At 41.6% G+C, this 24,507-nt stretch overlaps 1 protein-coding gene across 1 annotated transcript in view; it reads left to right on the top strand.

Moving 5' to 3' along the window:
- The window catches only part of PDIA5 (protein disulfide isomerase family A member 5), a 165,976-nt gene that overhangs the window by 124,787 nt on the left and 16,682 nt on the right, over positions 1-24,507 (top strand). Inside the window, exons 13-15 of the mRNA XM_035129030.3 lie at positions 1,401-1,564; positions 3,654-3,784; positions 18,337-18,407. Of these exons, the coding sequence (XP_034984921.3) occupies positions 1,401-1,564; positions 3,654-3,784; positions 18,337-18,407 (366 nt within the window). The remainder of the gene's footprint in view (positions 1-1,400; positions 1,565-3,653; positions 3,785-18,336; positions 18,408-24,507) is intronic.

The following is a 24,507-nucleotide window of genomic DNA, read 5'->3' as shown; positions in this document are numbered from 1 at the left end:
AGAGCCTTGCATTGTACATAACATGATTGAACCCAAATGCTTCACATAAATGTTTTGTCCCCACTATTAATTACAGATTTCATGTATAACACAAACCTATGAAAGCATTGGCTTGCATTTAACGCTGTGCACTTGTAAGCTAATAAGTGTGTTCTCCCCTTATGTTTAAGCAGGTGTTACTGACTTTGACATGATTTTCTGCCTACCTATTGTGCATTCCAGTAATGCAGAGAAGAGTTAGGCACGACTGCTATCATTTAGTATAATTAAAACCATGCACTAATAGGTCATGCAACAAGAGCTGGCCTTGCTGCATAATTTGAGCACTTGTTAACTATGTTCTGGGAGTATCTTTATGTTTGGGGGAGGGGTTTCATGGCTGAAGGACTTGAGACATAAAGGTGGGTAGAATTTTGCAAACCCAGAAAAAAACATCATGGAGGCTTGTGCTACAAATGGAAAGTCTTGGTGGGTAAATGCTCTTCATTCAAGGCTCAGGGCCATGCTAGGTCACCCCATCATTACACATGTGCAGCAAGTGTTGATGATGTTTTTTGTTTTATCCTTTTATGATTCTTTTTTAAACAATCAAGCAGTGTATAAGTTTTTGAAATAAATGTATGATGGCCAGTTAATAGTTTCACAGCTTTTATTCTCCCTTTCTGCAACATATAGCAATAATGCTTAGTAAACTGGATGGACATTTTCCCATAAGGCATACCTGCCAAGTCTCTCGCGGAGAAATCCGGGATCGGCAGCCACACGACACCGGAAGTTGCGTAGACGCAACTTCCAGTGTCGCTTTGCCCATCGATGGGCACCAAAAATGGCCGGCGCTAGCGCTGGAAGTCATGTCTACGCATGTCCGGATGTCCGTAGACGCAACTTCCGATGCCGGCACCGGCCATTTTCGGTGCCCATCGATGGGCAAAGCAACACCGGAAGTTGCGTCTACGCACTTCCGGACATGCGTAGACGCGACTTCCGGTGTCGGTGCCAGCCATTTCTGGTCCACATAGATGGGCAAAGCGACACCAGAAAAATGGCCGCCGACAGGAGCCAAAATAAGGGAAATTAACGGGAGAGGAGCTGAAACAGGAGACCGCCAGGAAATGGTAAGGAAAAACGGGGGTTTCCCAGGAAAGACGGGGTACTTGGCAGCTGTGCATAAGGATTTACCCTTAAAGTAAAAAAACATTATTTGTCTTAACAAAACTGATTAAACCGTTCTGCTGTTGGTGGTGATAGAAAGGTTCAAGTACGCCTTTCTATGTATGCTTTGCATTTCCTTTATAAAACCCATTCTGGGCTCTGAATGACTGGCCTACGAATTCTTAGTCTCCTTCCTAAGCTTTACAACCAGTGATGTATAGTTACAGGTATTGCTTTTTATATTGCAGAGACCAGGTGTCCTGGCAGCTGTAGATGCTACTGTCAACAAAGCTGTAGCAGAAAGGTTTCATATATCAGGATTTCCAACACTCAAGTACTTCCAGGATGGAGAAGAGAAATATACTTTGCCACACCTACGAACAAAGAGTAAAATTGTTGAATGGCTCCAAAAGTAAGTGGTAGGCACCAAAGATTTATCAAGATTAACAACTAGCCACAGATGGCTAGTTTTTAAAGATGTTTAAAAAGAAGTTTTTAGCAGCTCCATCTCTTTCTATTTAAGTCTTTTATTTAAAACGTCCCAATTCAAACTGTGGTGAAACTCTTGAGAGAGCAGACATTTGGGGACTTTTCAGATGAGGCTTGCCCTGCCTATCAACATAATTTTTCAGAAGCTCGTATTATTAAATCGCTCATATGCTTAAAACAAAAAACGTCACCCTTTGTATGGAGTTTGTCATTGTCTGTCATGTCAAAAATTAGACAATTAAAAAAAACTTGGGGTCAAAGTCCTACACTGGCTACAGGGCTGCTTCCACACTGCTGGTTTGGAAGACTGGAAACATTATATTTGAAGCAACCCAGTACCTTGTGTTTGACTGTGCAGCTACCAAAGAGGAAAAAATTGTCTTCCTTTTTTTTTTTTACAAGGGACTGTTAAGTGAATTTGTAAAGTTTGGCGGCAGCAGCAGGTAAACACTGTTGCGTGTGCTTTTTGTTTCGTTTTGCACCTAGATAAATATTTGCTGTTCGGGGAAATAACATATTTTGCCCCAAACCCTAAAAGGCCCACCACTTTGATGGATGTAGAAAAATGTGTTAAGCCTAAGCTAAATGCATATTGAAAACTGTGTAATTCCAAGAGGCAGGACTTACTGGTGGTGGCATTCTTGTTGATGGTTACAGAGCTTATTCATTATGAAAGCTGCCAATTAGCCAAGGGCAAATTGCATCATTTTGAATCAAATGGTAAATTCATGAGTTGAAAACTCATGTACTGCTGCATACAGGGAAAAATACAAAAGTGTCCTTTGGAGAGAGGGTGTGTGAATTCTTAATAGTTTGTAGGGAAAAAGTTTAAATTTGCCAGGTTGGCATTAAGGGTGCATAAAAAGACCCCTTTTAGTGTTTTGAAAACCACTTGGCAGTGCTGGATTTCAAACTATATAATTGGGATACATGTGCCTTGAGGCATATACCCGCTACTTTTTGAGCATCTGAGTTTTAATTAACAGTATTTTGCACTTTTATTATCTGTGGTTCTTGAAAGATCATTATAGTAAGTTTAATTAATTTAGCTTCACTATGGCTTTATGAAAGCGCTTCAGCTATACATACCTTAAATACTAATACAGTGAATAGTGAGAGTCTCTCCAACTAGACATGGTTCCCACAGGATGTCTTATCTGTCACAGAGCTACAATTCAGTGGCTTCAAGGAACTAAGTTGCTCTTGGTGTAGGAAACATGTTTAACTCTGGATATCAGGCTCTAATGGTAGCACGGTGTCTGAACCCACCAAGCTGTGGTTAATCTTAACTACGCTTTTTTGAATCATAATAGGTAGTTTGAAGTTAATTTTTTATTGGGTTTGGATAAAATGACAAGCTGATGATGATTGAAAATGTAGGGCAAAGCTTCTGATCTTCTCCTTTGCACCCAAATGGGAAAAGGAAAAGAGAGTACAAATTCCAAGGCTTCCTGTCAATCATTTCAACCCTGATAAATCATGGTATATCATGATGTCTGAATCAGTTCTAAGTAAACGAGACAGGTAACTTTTTAAATAGGGACACGGGTGGCGCTGTGGGTTAAACCACAGAGCCTAGGGCTTGCCGATCAGAAGGTCGGCGGTTTGAATCCCTGCGACGGGGTGAGCTCCCGTTGCTCGGTCCCTGCTCCTGCCAACCTAGCAGTTCAAAAGCATGTCAAAGTGCAAGTAGATAAATATGTACCACTCCGGCGGGAAGGTAAACGGTGTTTCCGTGCGCTGCTCTGGTTCGCCAGAAGCGGCTTAGTCATGCTGGCCACATGACTAAGCTGTACGCCGGCTCCCTTGGCCAATAAAGCGAGATGAGCGCCACAACCGCAGAGTCGTCTGTGACTGGACCTTATAGACAGTGGTCCCTATACCTTTACCTTTAACTTTTTAAATAAAACATTTAATTTGACAAAGTTCTGCCAAAGAAGGCTTTGGCATTTTGTGTCTATTCTTACCAGTAAAAAATAGAAAGCTAAAACATTATTTTATTCAATCTTCAGTCCACAGGCACCTCCTCCACCTGAACCAACTTGGGAAGAAAGGCAAACAAGTGTAATCCATCTAGCAGGAGAAGACTTCAGGGAATCTCTGAAGAAAAAGAAACATGCCCTTGTGATGTTCTATGCTCCATGTGAGTCGGTGTTTATCTGAATTGCCTCTAATCATGCAAATACATAGAGTGCAGCAGAAAGCGTAATAACTTTTCAGTGCTTTTACACCAAACTAGACATGAGTGCATTCTGAGAAATATTGGTCCATTGTTCATTTAAATGATGAGTTTTAGATATACTCAGAAATGCATCTCAATTCTCTGCCAATTTGGCCCTCACGATATTGATTGGGCTAGCACTGCAGGGGAGCCAACAGTGTTGGAAAGGTAGGTCCAACATCAGAACTGTCTCCCTGACATTAGAGAGCGCTCCTCGATACAACCTGTGGCCTCTAGGTTGCTCTCTTCAGAGTGTAGCCTTTGTTTGTTTGAAAGAAAAATAAGAAACTGCAGGTAACAAGCCTATTCTGTACCAATATGAGCCACTCTGTAGCTGAGAAGAGCATATTGGTGTCCTGAACATTCAGTATAATGACTTTAGCTTTTATGTAGAAATATGCTGAACTTCAAAATTCCTAAATGAATGTTACGGCAATGCTACCAAGCAGCTGAAATTCTAACGCTGCCTTTTAGAAACAATGAAGAGCATAATCCACAATCTGGTTAAGCCCAAATGCTTGCTTAAGACAGCCTTGTAGTTTTAATAACTTCAGAAGGTTTTGCTGGCTGTGTTCCATGTATGTTAGTTCCGTAGTGCACTGAATTGCACAAACACGCCGATGGTCATGTATGCAACTTTCCCCCTGAAAATTATTTATCCAGTACATTTACTCATAACACTCTTCTGTCCTTCCTCAGTTCTAGCAGGAAGGACCATTTTGAGGAAAGTGTGTCATGGTCTTCAGTGTCACTCTACACCACATGTTTAAAGCACATAGCTTCCCCCAAAGAATCATAGGAACTGTTGCTTAACGTTTCTGGGAATGATCCTCAGTGAGGGGTAAACTACAGTTCCCATAATTATTTGAGGGAAGACATATGGTTTAACTGTCTGGCATGAACATGACAATGAATTTTGAGATGAGTTGTCCTAATTCAGAACTGTAAAGTGCGCTGCAGTTGCTTGGATGTGTTTCTTAAAACCTTTGAGATAAAAACTCCACTATGGATCCTAATTTAGTAATGGAAATACCTTTAATTTGTTGCTATGATGAATCCTATAACTAATATATTTACACCTGCTGTAATATTATCATTTCCTGTGCTCAAGAGGCTCCGAGACAGGTTTTATTTCAGAAAAATGTACGAGTGCATGTGGTACCTTTGATATATAATGCACTCATATACACACAGCCTCTTCTTAATCAAGCACTGTAGGGTGTAACTACTGAATATTTCAAATCTCTGCTTGCAGTGAGATACTTATTAGGGAAACCGAACAAGGACAAATCATCATGTAGTGAGACGGTTCTCTTTCTCCACTGGTAATGTGCCTTCTGTTAAATTTGATAGATTATCTTTGTTTATCACTTTCTCAATCACGGAGCCTCTCAGGGTTTTTATGCTTACCAATTACCACTAACTTGCTTATTTTAGTGCAGAAGGAGAACGACTAAGATGGCCCAGCAAATAATTTTCTTTTCCTATTCAGAGCTGTATCCCAGGTCAGTGAAGCTCCTCAGCCAAGGCCACCGTACTGTGTTCAATAAAGAGTTGCAAACGCCTTGCGTGATTAGGGTTTGTTTTTTGATCTGCTTGAACTCATTGATGCTTTCTAAGGCCTTCAGTTTAATTAGGCGAATAGTTGGTGCAGGTATAATTGCATCTCGCAAATCTCCACAAATACGGTAGTTGCTGAAATGTATAGCATCTTTCTTTGAGATCTCATGGAAGATCCCAATGGCTACTTAGTAAAACTGCACCTTCCCATTCTGTCACTTTAGGAACTCCTACGATTGTCTATTATTCCCCATTTCAGACACAGGGAAATGAAATAGAAAACCTTCTGAAATTGGATGCTAAGTAGAGAAATAGATTACCCATAGCATAAAGGGTGAAAAAGGTGACATGGATTACAAAGTAGGATAGACTAGGGCTCTTACTACTGTATGTGTGTCTCATGATGATAATGATAAAGAATAATCCTATATAATAAAGTCCAAGTTGTCCCTGCATCCAAGTTGTCCCGTGTGTCCCTGGGGTACTGCGCATGTACCCCAGAGACACAGGGATTGGACAGCAGAGACTGGTCGCACACACACGCGCGCTCTCCCCCCCCACCTACCGTTTCCCTGCAGCTGCCAACCGCCGCTCCTGGCTGGACTGAGCGTTGGCGGGGAGGGGAAGCGCGCACGTGTGTGCGTCCAGCGAGGACAGGTCTCCTTCCTGTCGCCTCCCGTTTGAGCTGGTAGTGGCGCTCCTGCTGACGGGGCAGCCGGTCACCCCCGCCGAACCCTCCCAGTCCCCGGGCTCCGGCTCCTGCTGCTGCGGCTCCGGCGGCCAGGCTTTCCCCGTCGTCATCGTAGGCGAAGCCCGCGACGAAGCGCACTATGGCTGAGGGAGGCGGCTAGGCCCAGGTGCCGGACTCCGCCTCCCCTCGCGCCTTCCCCTCGCGCGCTCGACGGAGGAGCCCGTAAGAGGAGCGGCGAGGCCACGGCCTTCCCTCCCTCTCTGTGCTCAGCTGCAGGGCACGACGGGATAGCGAGTTTGTTTACTTGCGTTCCTGGCGCGCCCCGCGGCAGAGCGCGCGCGCGAGAGAGAGAAAGAGAGAAAGAGAGAGTGCTCCCTCTCACATATCCTCTAGCGCCCGTTTTCTAAACGGGCTGAACAACACTAGTTGTGTAATATAACTGGCCCACTGTCAAATTTCTTCTCTGTTTCCCTTTGCAATGCCTTTTCTGCGTTTGGCTTTTTCATAGTACTTGAAATTTTAACTGCTAGCTGCGCCCATGCCTAAAACCACAGGGCAATTTATCTGCATTCATCAGAGTGCAGTCCGTTTCTCAGTGAGAACTTGCACTTCACTACCCCTTGTGTGCTTCAACTGGCATTGGCCAGTTGGTGCTTAATCCATGTAAATCAGAAGACTTGTTGCGCCTGCACAAAAGAGCCCAGGATACATATACCATCATTAACATCTAATCCAATGCAGCATCAGAAAGCATGTGTTGTTGTTGTGTTGTTGTTGTTGTTTTAGAAAAAACAATATTCATTAAATTTTCCATTTTAACAATCCAGTTAAAACCACATTAAAACATTCCAAATTATGATACAATGAAAAAAGCCAAATATTCAATGCCAAATTATATATCTTTTGAGTGACTTCCCATGTCCTGAAGTTCATGTGTTGTGTTGTTCTGGTGCACTATCATTCATTACATTCTTGATGCAGGCAGGTGCTCCTGTTCAAATATGAGATAGGAAGCTGGATAGCTCCCCTTTTCTCACACAATGCTAAACCATGGTTTAACTTTGCTTGCATGGGCAGCAGTGAATCTTGGGCTCATGTTCTCCCCTCTGACATGGCTGTGAGGAAGTGATTGGAAGCTTTCACTTCCAGTTTTTAAATGGCCAGAATTCCTCATTGCATTTGAACTCATAGGATGAAACAGTGTTTATGATCCTAATTTATTAACAAACCATGGTTTGAACTGACCAGCGTTCCCCCAAGTTCTGATGAAATAAGTAATTTTTGTTAGTAGAATATTGGAAGTGAAAGCCATAAGATAAGAGGGGAGGGAGGCATGCATTCATTTGCAACAGACCACATAAGAGCAGCTTTGCTGGATCAGACTAAAAGCCCACCTAACCTAGCACCTTGTTATCACAGTGGCCAATCAGATGCTGATGGGAAGCATGAAAAAATGACCAGAAAAAAGCAGCGCACTCCCATTTGTGACTCCTAGCATCTAGTATATTATTATTATTATTATTATTATTTAGAAAGAGATACTGTCTCCAACAGGGGCCCAACTCTTATTAGTAAGCATGAATCACTGCAACTTTCTTAGAAAAATAAAAAAATTCCTTCAGTAGCACCTTAAAGACCAACTAAGTTTATATTTTGGTATGAGCTTTCGTGTGCATGCACACTTCTTCAGAAAAGTGTTTTCTTAGAAAAGTTAGACTGGCTCCCTCCTTGCTGTCCTTCTGCTGACTGTGAACACTTCCTTATTCCAATAGGCCTTTTATTGTAATTATTGGTATGTTTTAAACAGATTTTATATATGTATATAATTTTAATTCTATGTTTAATAGTATTTTAATTATTGATTTTCCCCATGTTTTTAGCAGTTCTTGTTTTTATCTGTAAGCTGCCTTGAGGCGGGGAATAAATAAATTAATAATAATAACCGTAAGAGTAATATAGGTTTCGTTTTACTTTTAAGTTTTGTTGTCAGGTTAAAAACTGCATGAAAAGGGTTTCAGTTAGTTACTTGACTATCAAATGAGACAAAAATTTTGTTTTTAAAGAACTGTCAGATATTATATATAATTATGTACCAGCCTTTCCACATGCTACTTTAAACATAATTAAACCATAGTTTGAAGGTGAATTGTGCAGCCTTCTGGCTCACACTGCTGAAATCACAGGCACTTCACTTCTCCCTTGCTCCTCCTGCTACTATGGTTGCAAACCTTGGTTATAGCTCAGGGTATGTTGGGAGAGGAACAAGCCATAACTCTGGTTTGAATAAAACACTAAGCCAGACCATAATTTAGCACCCAGTGCAGCAGGAGCAGGGGATGAGCAAAGCACCTACAGTTCTGTAGCACTGTGCAACAGCATATTCATTCACCTTTAAATCATGGATTAGCTCAGTTGTGGTTTGTGACATACGAACCAAGCCATTGACTAGATGCAAGGGAGAGCAGCAAAGCTTCTACACTGTTAATAGCTCTGAGGAAGGGAGAACTCTAAAAGCATCCTCTTCTCCTTACAAGGATAAGAAAAGCTGCACCTCTTTAATTCTTCCTTTTATTTAAGGACAGGGTAAGCAGGGAATCAAAGGTCCGTATAGTTAAAGCTATGGTTTTCCCAGTAGTGATGTATGGAAGTGAGAGCTGGACCATGAAGAAGGCTGATCGCCGAAGAATTGATGCTTTTGAATTGTGGTGCTGGAGGAGACTCTTGAGAGTCCCATGGACTGCAAGAAGATCAAACCTATCCATTCTTAAGGAAATCAGCCCTGAGTGCTCCCTGGAAGGACAGATTGTGAAGCTGAGGCTCCAATACTTTGGCCACCTCATGAGAAGAGAAGACTCCCTAGAAAAGACCCTGATGTTGGGAAAGATTGAGGGCACTAGGAGAAGGGGACGACAGAGGACGAGATGGTTGGACAGTGTTCTCGAAGCTACGAACATGAGTTTGACCAAACTGCGGGAGGCAGTGCAAGACAGGAGTGCCTGGCGTGCTATGGTCCATGGGGTCACGAAGAGTCGGACACGACTAAACGACTAAACAACAACAACAAAAGCAGGGAATCCTGTAAGCAGGAGTCATTAGCAGTAGTCCAGGGTTGGGGAGCCTATGGCTCACCATATGTTTTTGGACTGTAACTCCCATCACCCCTGGTCACTGGACATGCTAGCAGGGCCTGTGGGGAGATGGACTCCAAAAACATCTGGGGAATCACAGGTTTCCCATCTCTGCTCTACTCCAATTACAATAATATTATATTATAGTTGACTTTCCCTAGATTTATTTTTTTTAAGCCAAGGAACAAAAGTGCTTTCTGTTAGTAGAAAGAAGAAAGAAACAAGAAGACAAAAGTTTGCCTTTCATCCAAATGCTGCATAAGGATGGCAATTGCCAATATTAGTAACTTTTTCAATGGCTTCAATTTGCAGACCTCTACAGGGTGCATGGAATTGATGTTTCATGTAGATGATTTGCAGCACAAAGCTGATATCCAGTTCACTTTATTAATCATAAGAGAAAATTTCAGTTAACTTGAAATAATGATATTTGGCTTCTGAAACCCCTTTAAGAGGATAATTGCAGCCGTGATCTATGAGCACTAGATGGAGGGCACCAGAACCTACCCCTTTTACTCCCCTTCTGTTGGCTGCATTTGTATTGAACCAATTAATGCTAAACAACTGCTGTGTTTGTTCCTGAGATAATGATTATCTTTCCCTGCTTTTCAGAAAGCTTTCTTTTTCCAAATTACAAAATTGGACATGTTAAGATATGAATGTTCTGCTTTTTGTTACCTTTCATAGACTCCCTGGAGGGTGTCAGAATTCTGTGATGGGGTGTTGTCAGCAGAATAATGTGCCTCAGGTTTTTAAAATGATTGTTTCTTTATGTAATTTTCTTGCTGCTTTAAAGGTACACCTTGGTACCATTGCGAAGGAGCTGTCATGTGCCTCAATATAAGTCCCATTCAGATGCTCTTGGGGCAACTTTCTTCGACTGATAGCTTTTTTTCCTATCCCAAAGTACTCTGAGGCTACCTCAGCTCCTGGCAACCAGAAGCTCCTGGCCAGCCATGGAAATAACAATCACTGGGGGAGCTTGTAGCCACGACTGCTGCAGCAAACAGCTGTGCACACCTTTGGGAGGCAGAGACACGAGAGGGCATCAGAACAGGGAGGGAAGGAAAGAGGGACAGAGGCCAGTGTTGCCTGCAGCACCCCAGCTATCATTCAAGGCACCCCAGGGTGCCACGGTACACTGGTTGAAAACCACTGGTCTAACCAGATCAGTAGCTGTGTATGGGCCTTTGTATGGACTACTTGGTTCACACCAAAAGTTATGCGTTTGGTGGAGCTGGAGGGACACATCCAGTTGGAGTGCCTGCTCACTATCTCATCCAAGGCAGAGTCAATTGTAGATGCATCTGCCTATAGTTTGTTTCTTTGGATATTGGTGATGGGGCAGAATTTGCTTTCAGTGACATTTGGTTTGTCCTTAATGGAGCAAACACATCTGGAGAGCATGAGGTTGGTAAAAGTTGGTAGACTTTTTCTTTCATTACAGATGGACCCATGAAATGATTTCCTGCTAGTATAGTCACTATTTAATCCTCGTTCTTCTTGCTCGCATGTATTAATTAGTACTTGGGGAGCTGCCCTTGAAAATACTTGTTTCAACATTACTCCTACTCCAAAAGTTATGAGTCAGTTTAATAGACTTGAACACACTAGCAAGGCAAGAAGTGTGGCTAGAAAGCAACTGTGACACTAAAACCTAAAGATAAATTTGTCAGGTTTTGCACTCATAAAACCTTTAAGTTCTTGTACAACAGGATTTTTTGCTTTAAATATTTAATAACCTTAAAATGCTGCATGTGATTTAATTACTTAAAAGGAGATTACCTTTAGTATGCACCTACGCCAGCTTTGAAATATATGAATTCCTTTCTTTGGCAGACAGTTTAGATTCAGCAGTGGAAGGGACACCATTTACCCCTGAATGATTCACTTCTCCATTAACATGTTCCTGCTGCCAGATAATTATCAGGCCACTAGATTTTAAAAGTGTTGGGTTTCAGCATATTGATACAAATTCTGATTCATGGTTGTGGGTACAAAGCCCTAGTGACTAACCTTAAATAATGTGGGGTTTGAGGCTTGCTCACAAAAGCATATTGCTTCCATGACAATACCTGCCTTTAATGTCATCATTATAGAGCAGAATTTAGTTCCACCTAGAACCTTAGAGCTGGGGGCAGCCCAAAATGTTTCAGCACTAGAAGCAAAATGCCCCCTGCCACCCCCATGATGGAGGGAGCATGAGGGGCTGCCGGGGGGTAGGGGTGGGCTTACTTCCTGAAACTGCCTTCCTGCTCAGCAGCAAAGCACCTTTCACTGACTTGGCAAGAGGAGAGGTGTTCCACAGAGCTTTGTCACCAGTCGCTCTCCACCTCTGGGGGCTATGGAGACTGGCAGCAGCTGGGTGGCAGAATACTGTCCCACACAATTTTGAGGTCCCTGCTCCATAGAGTAAAGGGAAGTGTTCCCCCCCCCCAAAAAAAATCATGCTTGACTCAGGAGAATATCAAATGGGATTTTGGAAAATGCACCAATACTGCAAAGCCCAGTTATTGCACAATAAATATATTTAAAATTTGAAATTTCATTTTTTAAAAAAACCACCAAATCTCAACCAGCTTTATGGAACCAGAATCATAAAATTGGCAAGCTCTTTTATATTTATTCATGTATATTCTTTGATGAAAATAATGATTTTTTTCTATTTAAATGTTTGAGGTAAAGTTGAGTAATATAGAATATAGAGAGCCTTAACAGTACATCTCCTAGGTTGTAGATTCTCAACCTTCAAATATATATTTATTGTTTGCTGTGATATTCTTGTCCTCTTGTGGCAGACATGTATATTACTGGTAGACATGTCTAATATACATAATATTTTTTAATGTCTACCAGCAAAGTACACATATATATTACAAAATCAGTGAAATGAATGCTCTTTGGCTCAAGCACCTATTAGCTCTTGTAAACACTTAGACTAGCAGGTAGATGCTTAATGATTTACTGTCTCTGAATTAGTCAGACTTTGATGCTCATGCTTGGCTTTTCTCAGAAGAATATCTCTGTAACATTTTAATATAACATCAAGTACAACCTCATTTATGTAAGTCGCTAGGAAGGCATATACAGATGACTGATGATAATGCCCTGCAGTTGGCCATGACTTCCCAAGGGCATCTGGTTAGGAACTGAGAGAACAAAATGCTGGAGTAGCTGAACCTTTGATCCGATCCAGCAGCGTTTTTGTTATGTTCTTAGAATCAATGTGTCCCAATCTACCTTTGGAATTCATCTTGGATGGTTCATGGAAGTGACTCCAATGCAAAGTGGTGCTAAAAAGTTAATTTTAAAAGCTACGTAGGGAACATGGAGCTATGAGTGTGTTCACAGAGGAAGGTCTGGAATCTGGATTGCTGCTGGATCTGCTTCCATTCTTGTAGAGTTTGTACCTGACTGGAAGCAGCTTTGTGAGAAAAACTTTTATAGGTTAGGGACAGCTGCACTTCACTCCTACAGTGAGCAGACAGTGCAGACAATATGGAAATTAAGTGTTTTGTTGCTAACATTACTGTTTGAAGAAGTGTGCATGCACACGAAAGCTCATACCAAAATATAAACTTAGTTGGTCTTTAAGGTGCTACTGAAGGAATTTTTTTATTTTGCTTCGACTCAGACCAACACGGCTACCTACCTGTAACGTGTTTCAAGAGAGTAAATGCAAACATGCCCTAAGCTTCAGAGTAATATTTGTGCATCAGTGTTCTAGAATGCAACAATAAACCTCGGTGTGTGTGGGGGGATACACTGTGGCAAGATAAATTACAGTTGTGTGAGAGGCGAGTGCAGGGAAGCAGCTGGCTATAGCTCTCCTGCCATACCGAACAGTGATTCTTTCGCTACTTGGGAACGATAACAAAAGCATGGCCCTGTCCATTTGCAGAAGCAAGCCTCATCTTCATTGTTCAATGAGATGACTTCACAACATTGTTTGGGTAGACTTGCTATTTGAAAAAATACATCCGTGCATTTAATGTAGCTCCGTTTGTCTGTGGCCGCAGTGTTACCGTGTGCTGTAGGCTGTACTATACAGTAGCAGGAAAAAGGGATCTCAGCTGTGGGATGCCATCTTCTCACTGCAAGTGGGGTATGCAACCTGTTGGTATGCAGACTAATCTTTTGAAGTATGGTCCTTCTTATCTATTTTTTTTTCTTAGCAATTTGCACAACATAGGTTTCTTTTACTCCCATCTGCTTCCTGTTCAGAGAGTATTATTGGTTTCAAAAGGCACTTCCTTTTGCCTCCTTTTAAACCCTTGTACTGTACTCTTCCTTTTTTGATGTTTTTGGTTGGCCTTCTTAAAATATGCAAACCATCTGTGCTTTTATATACTGATCATAAACAGCCCCTACTCCAGATTTGTACTTCTTAAATTCGTCCTTCAGCCTATAATTAATCATCTTCCATGTAAATTTTAAACCTGTCATTTTAATGAGGGGAGCCTCTCTTGGCTATATCAAATCCAGTTGTCTGGTGCTTACTGCAAACCAGCCATGAACATTGCTAGTGTACCACACAGGGCCCTGCCCTTGAAACTTACATGAAAGTCTTCATAATATCCAGGCCTCCTTTATGTCAATGTTTATCTCAAGCCAAATGGGCGCTCCAGATGTTCCCTTCTTTATAGTTAAGATTTTTCTATCATACGTAGTCTATAATTCTGTCCAAAAATGTAGTTTTTTACATGTTTTCATTTCTTGTACTGTTAATTTTAATGATTAATTTTAACTGTTTTTATTGATAATTTAAATATTTATTGTAAACTGTTTAGATGTTTTACTACAATAAAGAGATATATAAATGTTAAATTAAACAAAAGGGGTGGCTCTGATTGCCTGCTCCCACAAGCAACTGGATACCTGCATTGTACATGTTCTGAAGTCTTCCAAGCTATCTTTAAAGACAACCCCGTAGTTGGGCACATTACTTGTAGAGTAGAAGCAGGATTTGAGTTTATTAGTAGATCTCTTGAGTGATTTGTAATAGATTGACAAGGGCTTTCAACTCCCTGCCCATCAGTAGCAACACAAAAGGGTTTCTTCTCTTCCACTCTGGTTGCTGAAAGAAAGGCTTGTGGGGAAACCAGGAGTAGATTTTTGTGTAGAAGGATTTATGAGTTTGTTCTGAAACTGATCACAAATTCCTGGGCTGAGCATGTGCTTAGCCAAGTGGTTGTATGGTATTTTGTACCTTGCTCTGGTTGGTGAATCTCAGGGTTCAAGCTCCCCCCCCCCAAATTAGGTCCCACAAGCATGGCCTGTGCACTCCTGTTACAGATAATAATAATAATAATAATAATAATAATAATAATAATAATTTATTTGTACCCCACCCATCCAGCTGGGTTTCCTCAGCCACTCTGGGCAGCTTCCAACAAAGATTAAAATACAATAATTCATCAGATATTAAAAACTTCCCTAAACAGGGCTGCCTTCAGAGCATTTCTCTTTTGAAAATTAAAATCTTTGCAAATATATTAATAGATTAAAAATGTGATAGTGGGTGTGAGATGGGTGGGGAGAAAATGAGGATGGTGAAAATTTAATGCCTAATGCTTTTTTCAGCCTGCCTGTGTTTTAAATAGAATGAAAGACTGAATTGGGTTTTATCCATTTTTCTGCACTTGGCAACCCTTGTAAGTTGTAACAGATGAAGTTCTACTGTTCCATTCAATGAGCTTCTTCCCATATCTTTTTTTCTGATGACTTTTTAATTCCTTGAGAATTCAACACAGGATTCACATCTGTTCTGTTTGGAGAGAGGTCAAAAGCCCAGTAAAAATGCCCCATTGGGCTTAGAAGTTGTGTGGTACATAAAAATTCATATGTTGACATTTTGACTTCACATTCAGATGATGTGGTAAAGTGGAAAAATACCTTTGGCTAAAGGTATACTTATTGTAATGATAGAGCCTGTAGCACTTGAATAAATTAGCACAGTTTTAACATAGGGGAAGAAAAGGGTGTAGCATTGCAGAAGTGGCTGTAAAAAGGTGATTGTTGTGTATGAAACAATGGCTGGAGACATGTTTTTTTCTCCATTTCAAGAAAGTTGAAGGTGGCATGGTATAAGAATGTATATTTATTCTATTCTTAGCTCTGGTAAACATGCTTCATTCTCAAAAATCTGCAATAGTTGTTCTATGGGATTAAAAAAGTGCATCTAGCATCCTTCCTTTGACTTTCCTAGAATCTATTGTCTGTCACCAGCCTTAGTCATCCATTCTACATTATAGAGACAGCTCCTCCAAAATGTTTGTCTGTCGCTAGGAAAACAGAAACAAATTATTGTTGTCTGAACTTCTGTTCATAGTTATTTTGAATCAATGTCATCTTTTGGAGATGTCTGTGATGAATCGGAATATTGCACAGTGTGGAACACATAGCAGGTAAACATGGTAGGATCATCAAGCAATTCTACTCATCGATTGGTATTGGATTTTCAGATCGGATTTTCAGTAAGATGTTCAGAGAATCTCACAATAGCAAAACACCTAGCAGTTGATTTTTTGTGCATTATAATGAGCAAGTTGCTTCTTTAAATGTTATTCTTCTAGTGAGCATGGTTGTAATGTGCTTTGCTTCATAATACACCATGAGGCCTAAACAGTTAAAACCTATGAAGATTATTTCTAAATGAATATTTCTGAAGCATTATTAAGTAGCCTGAACTAGCGTAATAGTTCCTCTCGCCATATGAAAGCTAGCTTATGGTTAAGCCTTTGTGCCCAGGAGCCTGTAAATTTAATTTGTGGCATGTCACCTCATACAAACAAGGAAAACATCCCTTTTCAGATCAAATGGTATACGTACTGAAAACCTAGAGGTGGTAAAATTTTGGTATTTTTGAATGCTCCCTGGTTCCTCTGACGTGAGTGTTTTACATGGAAGAGCATTCAGGAACACAGTCCATCATTTCTGGCTGCAAGTGATAAAGTATCAAATTCTACCACCTCAAGTCTACATACCAGAGCTCATAGAATGGCTCTGTCAGTTGAGCATCCAATTTTCTGCTATATATTTTAATGTGCAAAAGAGCCCTTTTCCCTTTGGCTAATCTGTGAAGCAGCTTTCTGGCAGTCTAGCCTGCTTCCTAGACTACTGCCCAAGGATTCAGGGGTTTTGCTGTTTAGGTTCCAACGTCTAAGCATGGATAGAGACTCACTTCAGCTGTCATTTTCCTTTAGTATGTGACTTCTGAGAGAAGTTCTGTCAATTCATGCTTGTTTCACCTCCTTTAGTATATTAATGCCCTAGCAGAACCATTAAGGAGAGTGAAATGAGGAAACTGAAATAGTGCTGTCTCTTACTGGGTGTCAGTGCACAATTACTGTTCAAAGGGAAGGGCTTTCTCATTCTCTGATAGTTTACGGCTGGAGAAAAGACGAGAAGCCTTTTTTGTGCCACTCATTGTCCATCTGCGAAACTAGTCTCCAAAAACGTAGTCTACTGTTCAGTTTCTGTCTGATCAGGCCTGTTTTGTTCTGTGCTGAAAGAGAGGGGAAGAGTGCCACCTATATGCGCGTGTTGCACAGGTAACAACAGTACAGTAAAAGCAACATTTCACAATCCGCTGCTGTTAAGCTGGGGAGGCACTCAGTTGGGCAGCAAGTTCTTTCATTATAGAGAGGTGGGTCTTAATTGATGTTTGGCTCTTGAGCCAGTTTTAGAGAGTGTATAGAAGCAAAATGAAATAGAAGTGGTGTTTATGTACCTTATGTACCAGACGTTTCACCTTCAGTACACAGAGATCAAGGGCTGCCAGGAGAAGGATGCATTGACAATTGTATAGATCTAGCTGATAGAAACAGGGAGATTTTAGAGCAGCAAAGTAGGAGAAGCTGTAGCAGTGAAAGCTATAGGGAACCTAGTCAAGGAAGGAGAAGCAGTGGCGAGAGGGACAACTGCTGTCTGTCGTCTACTTATGTGAAAGTTGCTTAGAATAAATGTGATACAAAGCCTTTGAATTAACTGGAAATCTAGGAGAGTGGAGAAGAGGGCACAGCCCTCTTTTAAAGAACTACTATTTAGTTTTCTATTCACATTTCTTTTGCACAAAAGCAATGGCTGTGGTTTCATCTTTGTCCAAATTCAAGATAGCTGTGATAAAAACAAAAGGTTGATGATTGCAGAGAAGCTAGGAACAGATGGTCATAAACTCCAGCACATGGGACAAGTACAATAGGACAATGCAATCACCTCCAGTTTAGAAGATATTGCAATGTGGGTAGGAAGATTGCACAGGCATCACTATCTTTCCCAAGGGAAAAGCATGTGCCAAGGGGAAGCATGTGCCAGATTCCCCAAACTTCTCACTTCTTCTATAACAAATGTAATGTACAGTTCATAGGTTGGTGCTGCTAGGCAATGCTGATGAAATAACCCTGGGATATTTCAGTGAATTAAAATGATGTGAAATCACACGCTTGGTGGCTTGTGTTTTGGGCCAGTTTCATACATTTAAGGTAAAGGGACCCCTGACCGTTAGGTCCAGTCGCAAACCTGGGATTGCGGTGCTCATCTCGCTTTACTGGCTGAGGGAGCCAGCGTACAGCTTCCGGGTCATGTGGCCAGCATGACTAAGCCGCTTTCCGGTGAACCAGAGCAGCACACCGAAATGCCATTTACCTTCCCACTGGAGCGGCACCTATTTATCTACTTGTACTTTGACATGCTTTTGAACTGCTAGGTTGGCAGGAGCAGGGACTGAGCAACAGGAGTTCACCCCATTGCGGGGATTCGAATCGCCGACCTTCCGATTGGCAAGCCCTAGGCTCTGTGGTTTAGACCACAGCGCCACCCTGAATGGTAATATCCTTCATGTAGTGGGGTGGAGACCACAGTTCCAGGTATGTGCAAGCTGGGACCATGAAAATATGCCATGTGTGGGTTGTTACCCGTGATCCTTCCACCCCAGTGGAATATTGTAAGTAATGCATGTATGAACACATCACCCAGTGGTGAATCAGATTTGCACACTCCCAAAGCCTTACTTGCCACCATGTGCAGCTAGACTGAATATCTAAGAATATCTAAACTAATTTGATGATTAATGTTGTTTTTCTCTTAATCTGCAGGGTGCCCACACTGTAAAAACTCCATCCCCCATTTCACAACAGCTGCAGAACTATTTAAAGAAGATCGAAAGGTAATCCTGTTTTGGATTGTTTCTAAGGTGTTATGTAGAACATCAAAGCCATCATTTTCTGCTAACAACTTTTAGGCAGGTTTTAAAATGGTGAAATGCTGGGCTTGTGCAGTGACAAAACAACTGAAGAAATTAATTTATCATCTAAAGCGAAGGCAGTAAGCCAGGGGTGGGTAACCTTTGGCCCTCCAGGTGTTGATGGGCTCCAACTTCCATCAGCCCTAGCCAAAATATGCAGTGGTCAGGGATGATGGGAGTTATCATCCAGCAACATCTGGAGGGCCATAGGTTCCCCATCCCTGCAGTAAGTTAACAAATTCCACTCATTTCTCCTAATTTGTTGCTTAAATGTGGTTTGGTTCTTGTTACTCTCCCATGATACACTACTTTTTCTCTTCAATCTCAACTTGAGACATACAGTTCATTTCAAACTCAATGGCCAAGATTCAAAGAACGGAAATATGACACCTGAGAAACTCTGGAGCTTCACTGCCTGCTGTTACTGCAGCTGAACCTGCTGCTGAGAGAGACCACCTGCTTTTTAGTTCTAAGAGTGGGTTGTCCTTATTAATTGGTGGACCTTCCATGGCTTGATGCAGAATTGGCTCAACGTGGACAGGCTTTCTCAGATAACTCTTCAGGATGGGAGGATCTCACTCTTTCCACTCAAAAAACCTCTGTATTCTAACACATAATGCCTTATTCAGTGGCCCTGCTAACTTAAGTTTCGAGAGAGAGGTAAAAGGCATCCAGGCATTCATTTTAGAGCTCAGATAACTGTAGATACCCCTGATCAAGATTGTGGGTGCTCCCCATCCTGATTGAGCAGCTGCTTATACGCCTTCTATTAAGCCCTCTAATTTTAGTTTTTAAGATATCTTTATTGTCATTGTCCCCTTGCGGGAACAACGAAATTACTATTCTTTTACTACCTTATGGGGTAGTGACAACTCTGTTTGCTGATCACGTAACTAGAAGTTTCACTTGAGGCCAGTAAAAGAAACAAAAAACCCCCACTCAGGTAAACTTTGCAAAGAGTTGTTTAAAAGGGCAGGAATTGTTTAAAAGGGACAAAAAAGGTTGCGAGGAAGTACTGTAGCAGGTACACTTTCCTCCCCCAAGACTTTATATTAAATGCAGATTAGATACATAGCATTTTACTACCAGAGATAGGAGCTGAACTAGAGCAGGACTCGTAACTGCAGCCATACAGGCTGAGAGAAGGAACTGGACATCACAGCTTACCCCTTCAGTAGCAAGAAACACAAACAACAAGTTGCAGTGAATCCACTTTTCTCCTAATTTTTATGAGGTTCTTTAGGAGGAGAAAAACTGCTCCCAAGATGCAACTCCCTGTCTATGGGCTGTGCCTCAGAAGGCATGCTTCCTAGTTGTGCTGCGGTGCCAACACCTCCGCACACAAATAATGGTGGGTGGGGTGCACCTGGAAATGATTTCTTCTGCCTGGGGAGTCAAGTGTTAAGTTTATGAACCCAGAGAGAACATTTGCATAGATGGGTGGATGGATTGGACTCCTGTGAAAGGCTCGTTACTGTCTGAGGAGGGGAAGAGAGTGGGAGAAAACAGATTGTGTTAATTGATATCTTGAAAAAAATGAAACATGGCTGACTTACTTTTTAAAGAATATTTTGATTGGCTGGTATTTACTTTGTGGGTCTGCTTCTTGACTAAGATACTGTGGAATGAATAAATGAATAAGGTCCTCAGCTTCCCCCTGACCACGCCATCAGTGCTAAGCAATCCATCTACTGCATCTTTATTAATGAATGAGTGAATCCCTTCCTATGCACCATCTTGAAGCAATTTCTAAAGAAACAAAACAATTTATTTCTTCAAATAAAGCTCATTCTTCAAATGAGATGCTATTCCCCCCATGGCTGCTGTGTGTGTTTGTGTGTGAATACCACAAACTTGGGGAGAGTGAATTATGTGGGTCATTCTCAACCAATGAGATCCCTGTCAGGATGTCTGTGTGCTTAATATCAAAGAATGCTGCTAAACAGATGGGTGAAATTCCACATGCTCAGTCCTTCCGCTGGGTAAAATGTCTGATTGTTCAAAAACTGCTGAAGATTGAGAGAGGGTCTTTTAGCCCTCGAGACGATGATTGATGGATGGAACCCTTATTTCAGCCAGTGGTAGTTAACAGCTAAAGTGCCATGGTATAAAATTTAATGAGGTGGAACCAAAGTTCAAATTGAGAATATTGAGTTTGGTGGGGGTTCCTCAAGGCCAGGCACACAGGAAAAACAGCTTTGTTTTCCCCCCTCTTGACTTTTCAAGGTGGTAGAGATTGATAATTTTGGACTCCTCCTTCAATCATACACAATCCAATTCTGCTGAAGTACTTCTTGTGGTCTGCTAATGTCCTTAATGGATAATTTACAGAGGCTGTAGCACAGCACAGGAATGCAAGTGCTAGATAATTTCTTTGCAACTACCGAACTTCTTTTTTTAACAATTCTTTTGTAAAGTTTACACAAATGTCTCTGTGGACTGGTTGCTCTGCAGTTCACTACAGAGAAAGTGAGCAGGGCTCCAAAATAACTGCTCTAAAACCCAGTAAGGTTTAATTTAAAAGAAGAAGAAGAAAAGGCTAGACTTTCAGTAGCTTGTTTTCTTTGATATTCCATATCTGTGAACTTTTACTCTTCCTGCAGTATTTCAGATGAGGTTGTTTTTTTTTCTATCTGAGGTTTTCCTATTTGTGGTTTCAAATGATAACACCAGGTCAGAACTTTCATATCACTCACACCAGTAGAGAATGCATTTTAGTGGAGGCATTTTGCATAAGGATTATCAAGTGATGTACATGCAATCAATTTCGCTGCTGCAGAAGGCAAGATGGATCCGCCCCCCCCCCCCCCGCTGGATTAGCTGAGAGATCAGCTATCATTTGGCTCTTTCCCTCCCTGAACTGTTTCCATCCAAGCTGATCATTAATAATAATAATAATAATAATAATTTATTATTATTTATACCCCGCCCATCTGGCCGGGTTTCCCCAGCCACTCTGGGCGGCTTCCAACAAAATATTAAAATACAGATTAAGAACTGCTATGTAGCTTTGATAATTTTGCAACATGTCTTCTAAATTGTAATCCTGTGCGGGTGGGGGGTGGGGGACTGTCAGTGTGTACAGCACTTGGCAAATCCATGCTCTTTTTTATAGCAACCAAAAGTTGAATTAGTTCTAAGTGTTCCAAACTCAAGATGCCGTTGTAAAATTATATGCATGTGTTGGCAAAATGCATGTCTTATTCAGGTGCAGAAGAAGCTGGCTCATTAGGGTGAATGGCCACTGCCCTATTCACCTTCATGTACCCTCCAGCAGCTTTCTTTCTTTTCTTTCTTTCTTTCTTTCTTTCTTTCTTTCTTTCTTTCTTTCTTTCTTTCTTTCTTTCTTTTCTTAAAACCAGTCATGGGGTGTCTCTGCCTGCCACTGGCTCTGGCGCCACCTACTACTTGGTTTCCCTGTCTTCAGCTTTACAAGTCCAGTGGGCACCAGCCATCATAGTACAGATCATACGTCATAATACTCTCCAGCGAGACTGAATTAGGTTTGGTTCCCTGAAGTTGGTGGCAACCATGGGTTTGTCACATCCATGATATATATTACACAGCCCCCACAGTCAAGTGTGGGTTGATCTCCTGGAAATCCCCTTGCGCCTTCTACCAGGCCCCTGCAAATCCCAAGACGTCTCGAGGCTCCATGGTTAGCTTGGCCAAGAAGCACTGTGTTTATGACGTATAATACTTAACAGAAATAAAGCAACAGCACAGTCATTGTCAGGGAACAGAAGATTTGCAATACGCCCCATGCAGAACCCAACCTTTAAGGCATTTGGCAACAACATCCTTTTCTGTGTAAGCAGAGATTTGTCATCTTTAGTTGACTACTTTCTAAGCTATTCTTTGCCCGACTGAAATGTTATCCTTTTTAAAGGAACACTTAGGAAAGGGGGAGAAATTAAAAACCTGCCCTTTTTCATTCCTTTCCAAAATCAATGTTCAGTTAGTTATTCACTTCCATTTTCATAACAAAAGTCAATATTTGCTCCTGCAGAGATTTATTTCCTTGAATCAATAAGCTGATGTGTGGTGGTACATATTTTAATGGGAGAAAGGCCAAGTGCTCCTGCAGGAGACTTCTATTATTACAGCCTCCTGTGGTAGCTAGAAAGGCAGTCTGTGAAAAGAGCGGGGAAAGGCTGGATGGGGGTGGGGGTGTAAACCAGAGGCACTTCCAGGTTTGAGCCAGGGGTCCTCTGCTAGAGGGCCCACACTGCTCTGGTCATTTCTCCACCACCGTTGCCCTGGCCCACTGCTTTCCCCTACCTCCACTGCTATGATGGTGTCCCCCTTGCCACTGCCCCACATTTTTAACCTTTTGGTCAGCAGGGCCATTCATATTTCCTCTCTCCTGTCTCCACTGCTGCTGCTACTCTGCTTGTGCTGTCTTAAAAAACCTTTTTGACCAACCAAGTTGCTAGTGCTGTGTATCACTTTACTGGCTGAACTTCCAGCAACCTGCCATTTGCAGCTGGAAGTTGATGAGCTACTGGAACCTGGTTTGCACAGTGATTATATATATTATATAATATCTCTGTTTTAAAACGCTGAAGATGAGTACTCCTTAGGGTTGACAAGCCGTTGTAATAACACACTGACCCATTTCTGAGATCACACATGACCTCATTAGACTCCTGGCTACTGCCCAATTCTGACTTCATGGCAGAGGCCACCACCCATGGATATGTGCCATGTGCAATTTACCTCTTTCAAAAAAAAATAATACTCCAGGTGTTCTGTTGAACAATTCTGAAAAGGAAAAGGAAATAGCACTGCACAGGTCTGCTGAAGTTAAAACAACAACAACAACCCTAAAGGTAGTCTATATTTATTTGTAATTTCTAACACACCCAAAATCAGTTTTAAATTTTGTATTTACATTTTTCTATCATTTTGTTCCACACTCCTCCACACTTTTACTTTAACACACCTTCATAAGACAATGGGTTTATACATAGTTAGCTGTGGGATGGTCAAACTATAAAACTGAATGCTAAAATCTGGAGGGGAATCTGACAGACAAGGTTTTCATAAGGATTCCTTAAAAGGGGAGGGAATAATTGCAGAGGGCTGACGGATATGACCGCTTTAACTTGCCTTATTGTGATGTATCAAGCAAGTGATGACCATAGTGTTGTAGTAAGGCCAGAACTGAATAGTTTTGGCAACTATGAGGCCTCGCTCCCATTTCCCCTCATTGGTGGTTGTTTTCAGGGTTAAGGAAAGATGAATTATGACCATGTCACATCATACAATTACTACAGCCCTATTCAGGGATCCAGTCTTGTGTGTAAAACAAAACATGAGAATAAGGGTTGATATGTTGCCAAGACTAACCCACTCTCTCAATAGTTTTGAGCCCTCCAGAAGTGTGAAGACAAAGGTTTGACATGAAGAGAAATATCTACTTGAGGCTCCCCACACTATTTTGAACCCTGAACAGTCAGGATTCTTAATCTTGTGGCCAAGGTCCTTGAGTACAAGAGGCTCCCTCCCTCAGGCCCTTGCCCTCACACTTGCGTAGAGTTGACATACCAGAGAGGGTGGGGCTTGGCAGAATGCCTAATTTCGCTTCACGTGCTTGCTTGCAAGTGAGGGGATTCAGCACCCAAATCAGGTTTAAAGTGGGAGTATAAAGCGGCTGCTTTTGACAGAAGACACAAATGTAATAAAATAGCTAGTTCTGGCCTCAGCCTCAAACGTATACTGCCACTTGGAATACAGATTGAGTGTCTTAACCACCAGTTATATCAGCTGTCAGTGATACAAGAGATCATGTAGATACAAGTGCATTTAAATAATATGAAGCACTCAGATACTATAACAACATGGGCCAAAGATGTCTCACAGTTGCATCTATAAATCACTCTAGAACAGAAAGCTGTGTTTTACTGCTCTCCTGGAATATGTTTCGCTTGAAGAAGTCATGATATGAATAGTGCTGAAAATGGTTCTCCAACTTATTCTTGCAAATCCCACAGAGGCAGGGACTTACTAGCTGCAATTT

The sequence above is a fragment of the Zootoca vivipara genome, chromosome 1 (assembly GCF_965207765.1).
Source record: "Zootoca vivipara chromosome 1, rZooViv2.hap1.1, whole genome shotgun sequence".
Classification (NCBI taxonomy): domain Eukaryota; kingdom Metazoa; phylum Chordata; class Lepidosauria; order Squamata; family Lacertidae; genus Zootoca; species Zootoca vivipara.
Note: the sequence above shows the minus strand (reverse complement) of the source record. Positions and strands in the feature narration are given on the sequence as shown.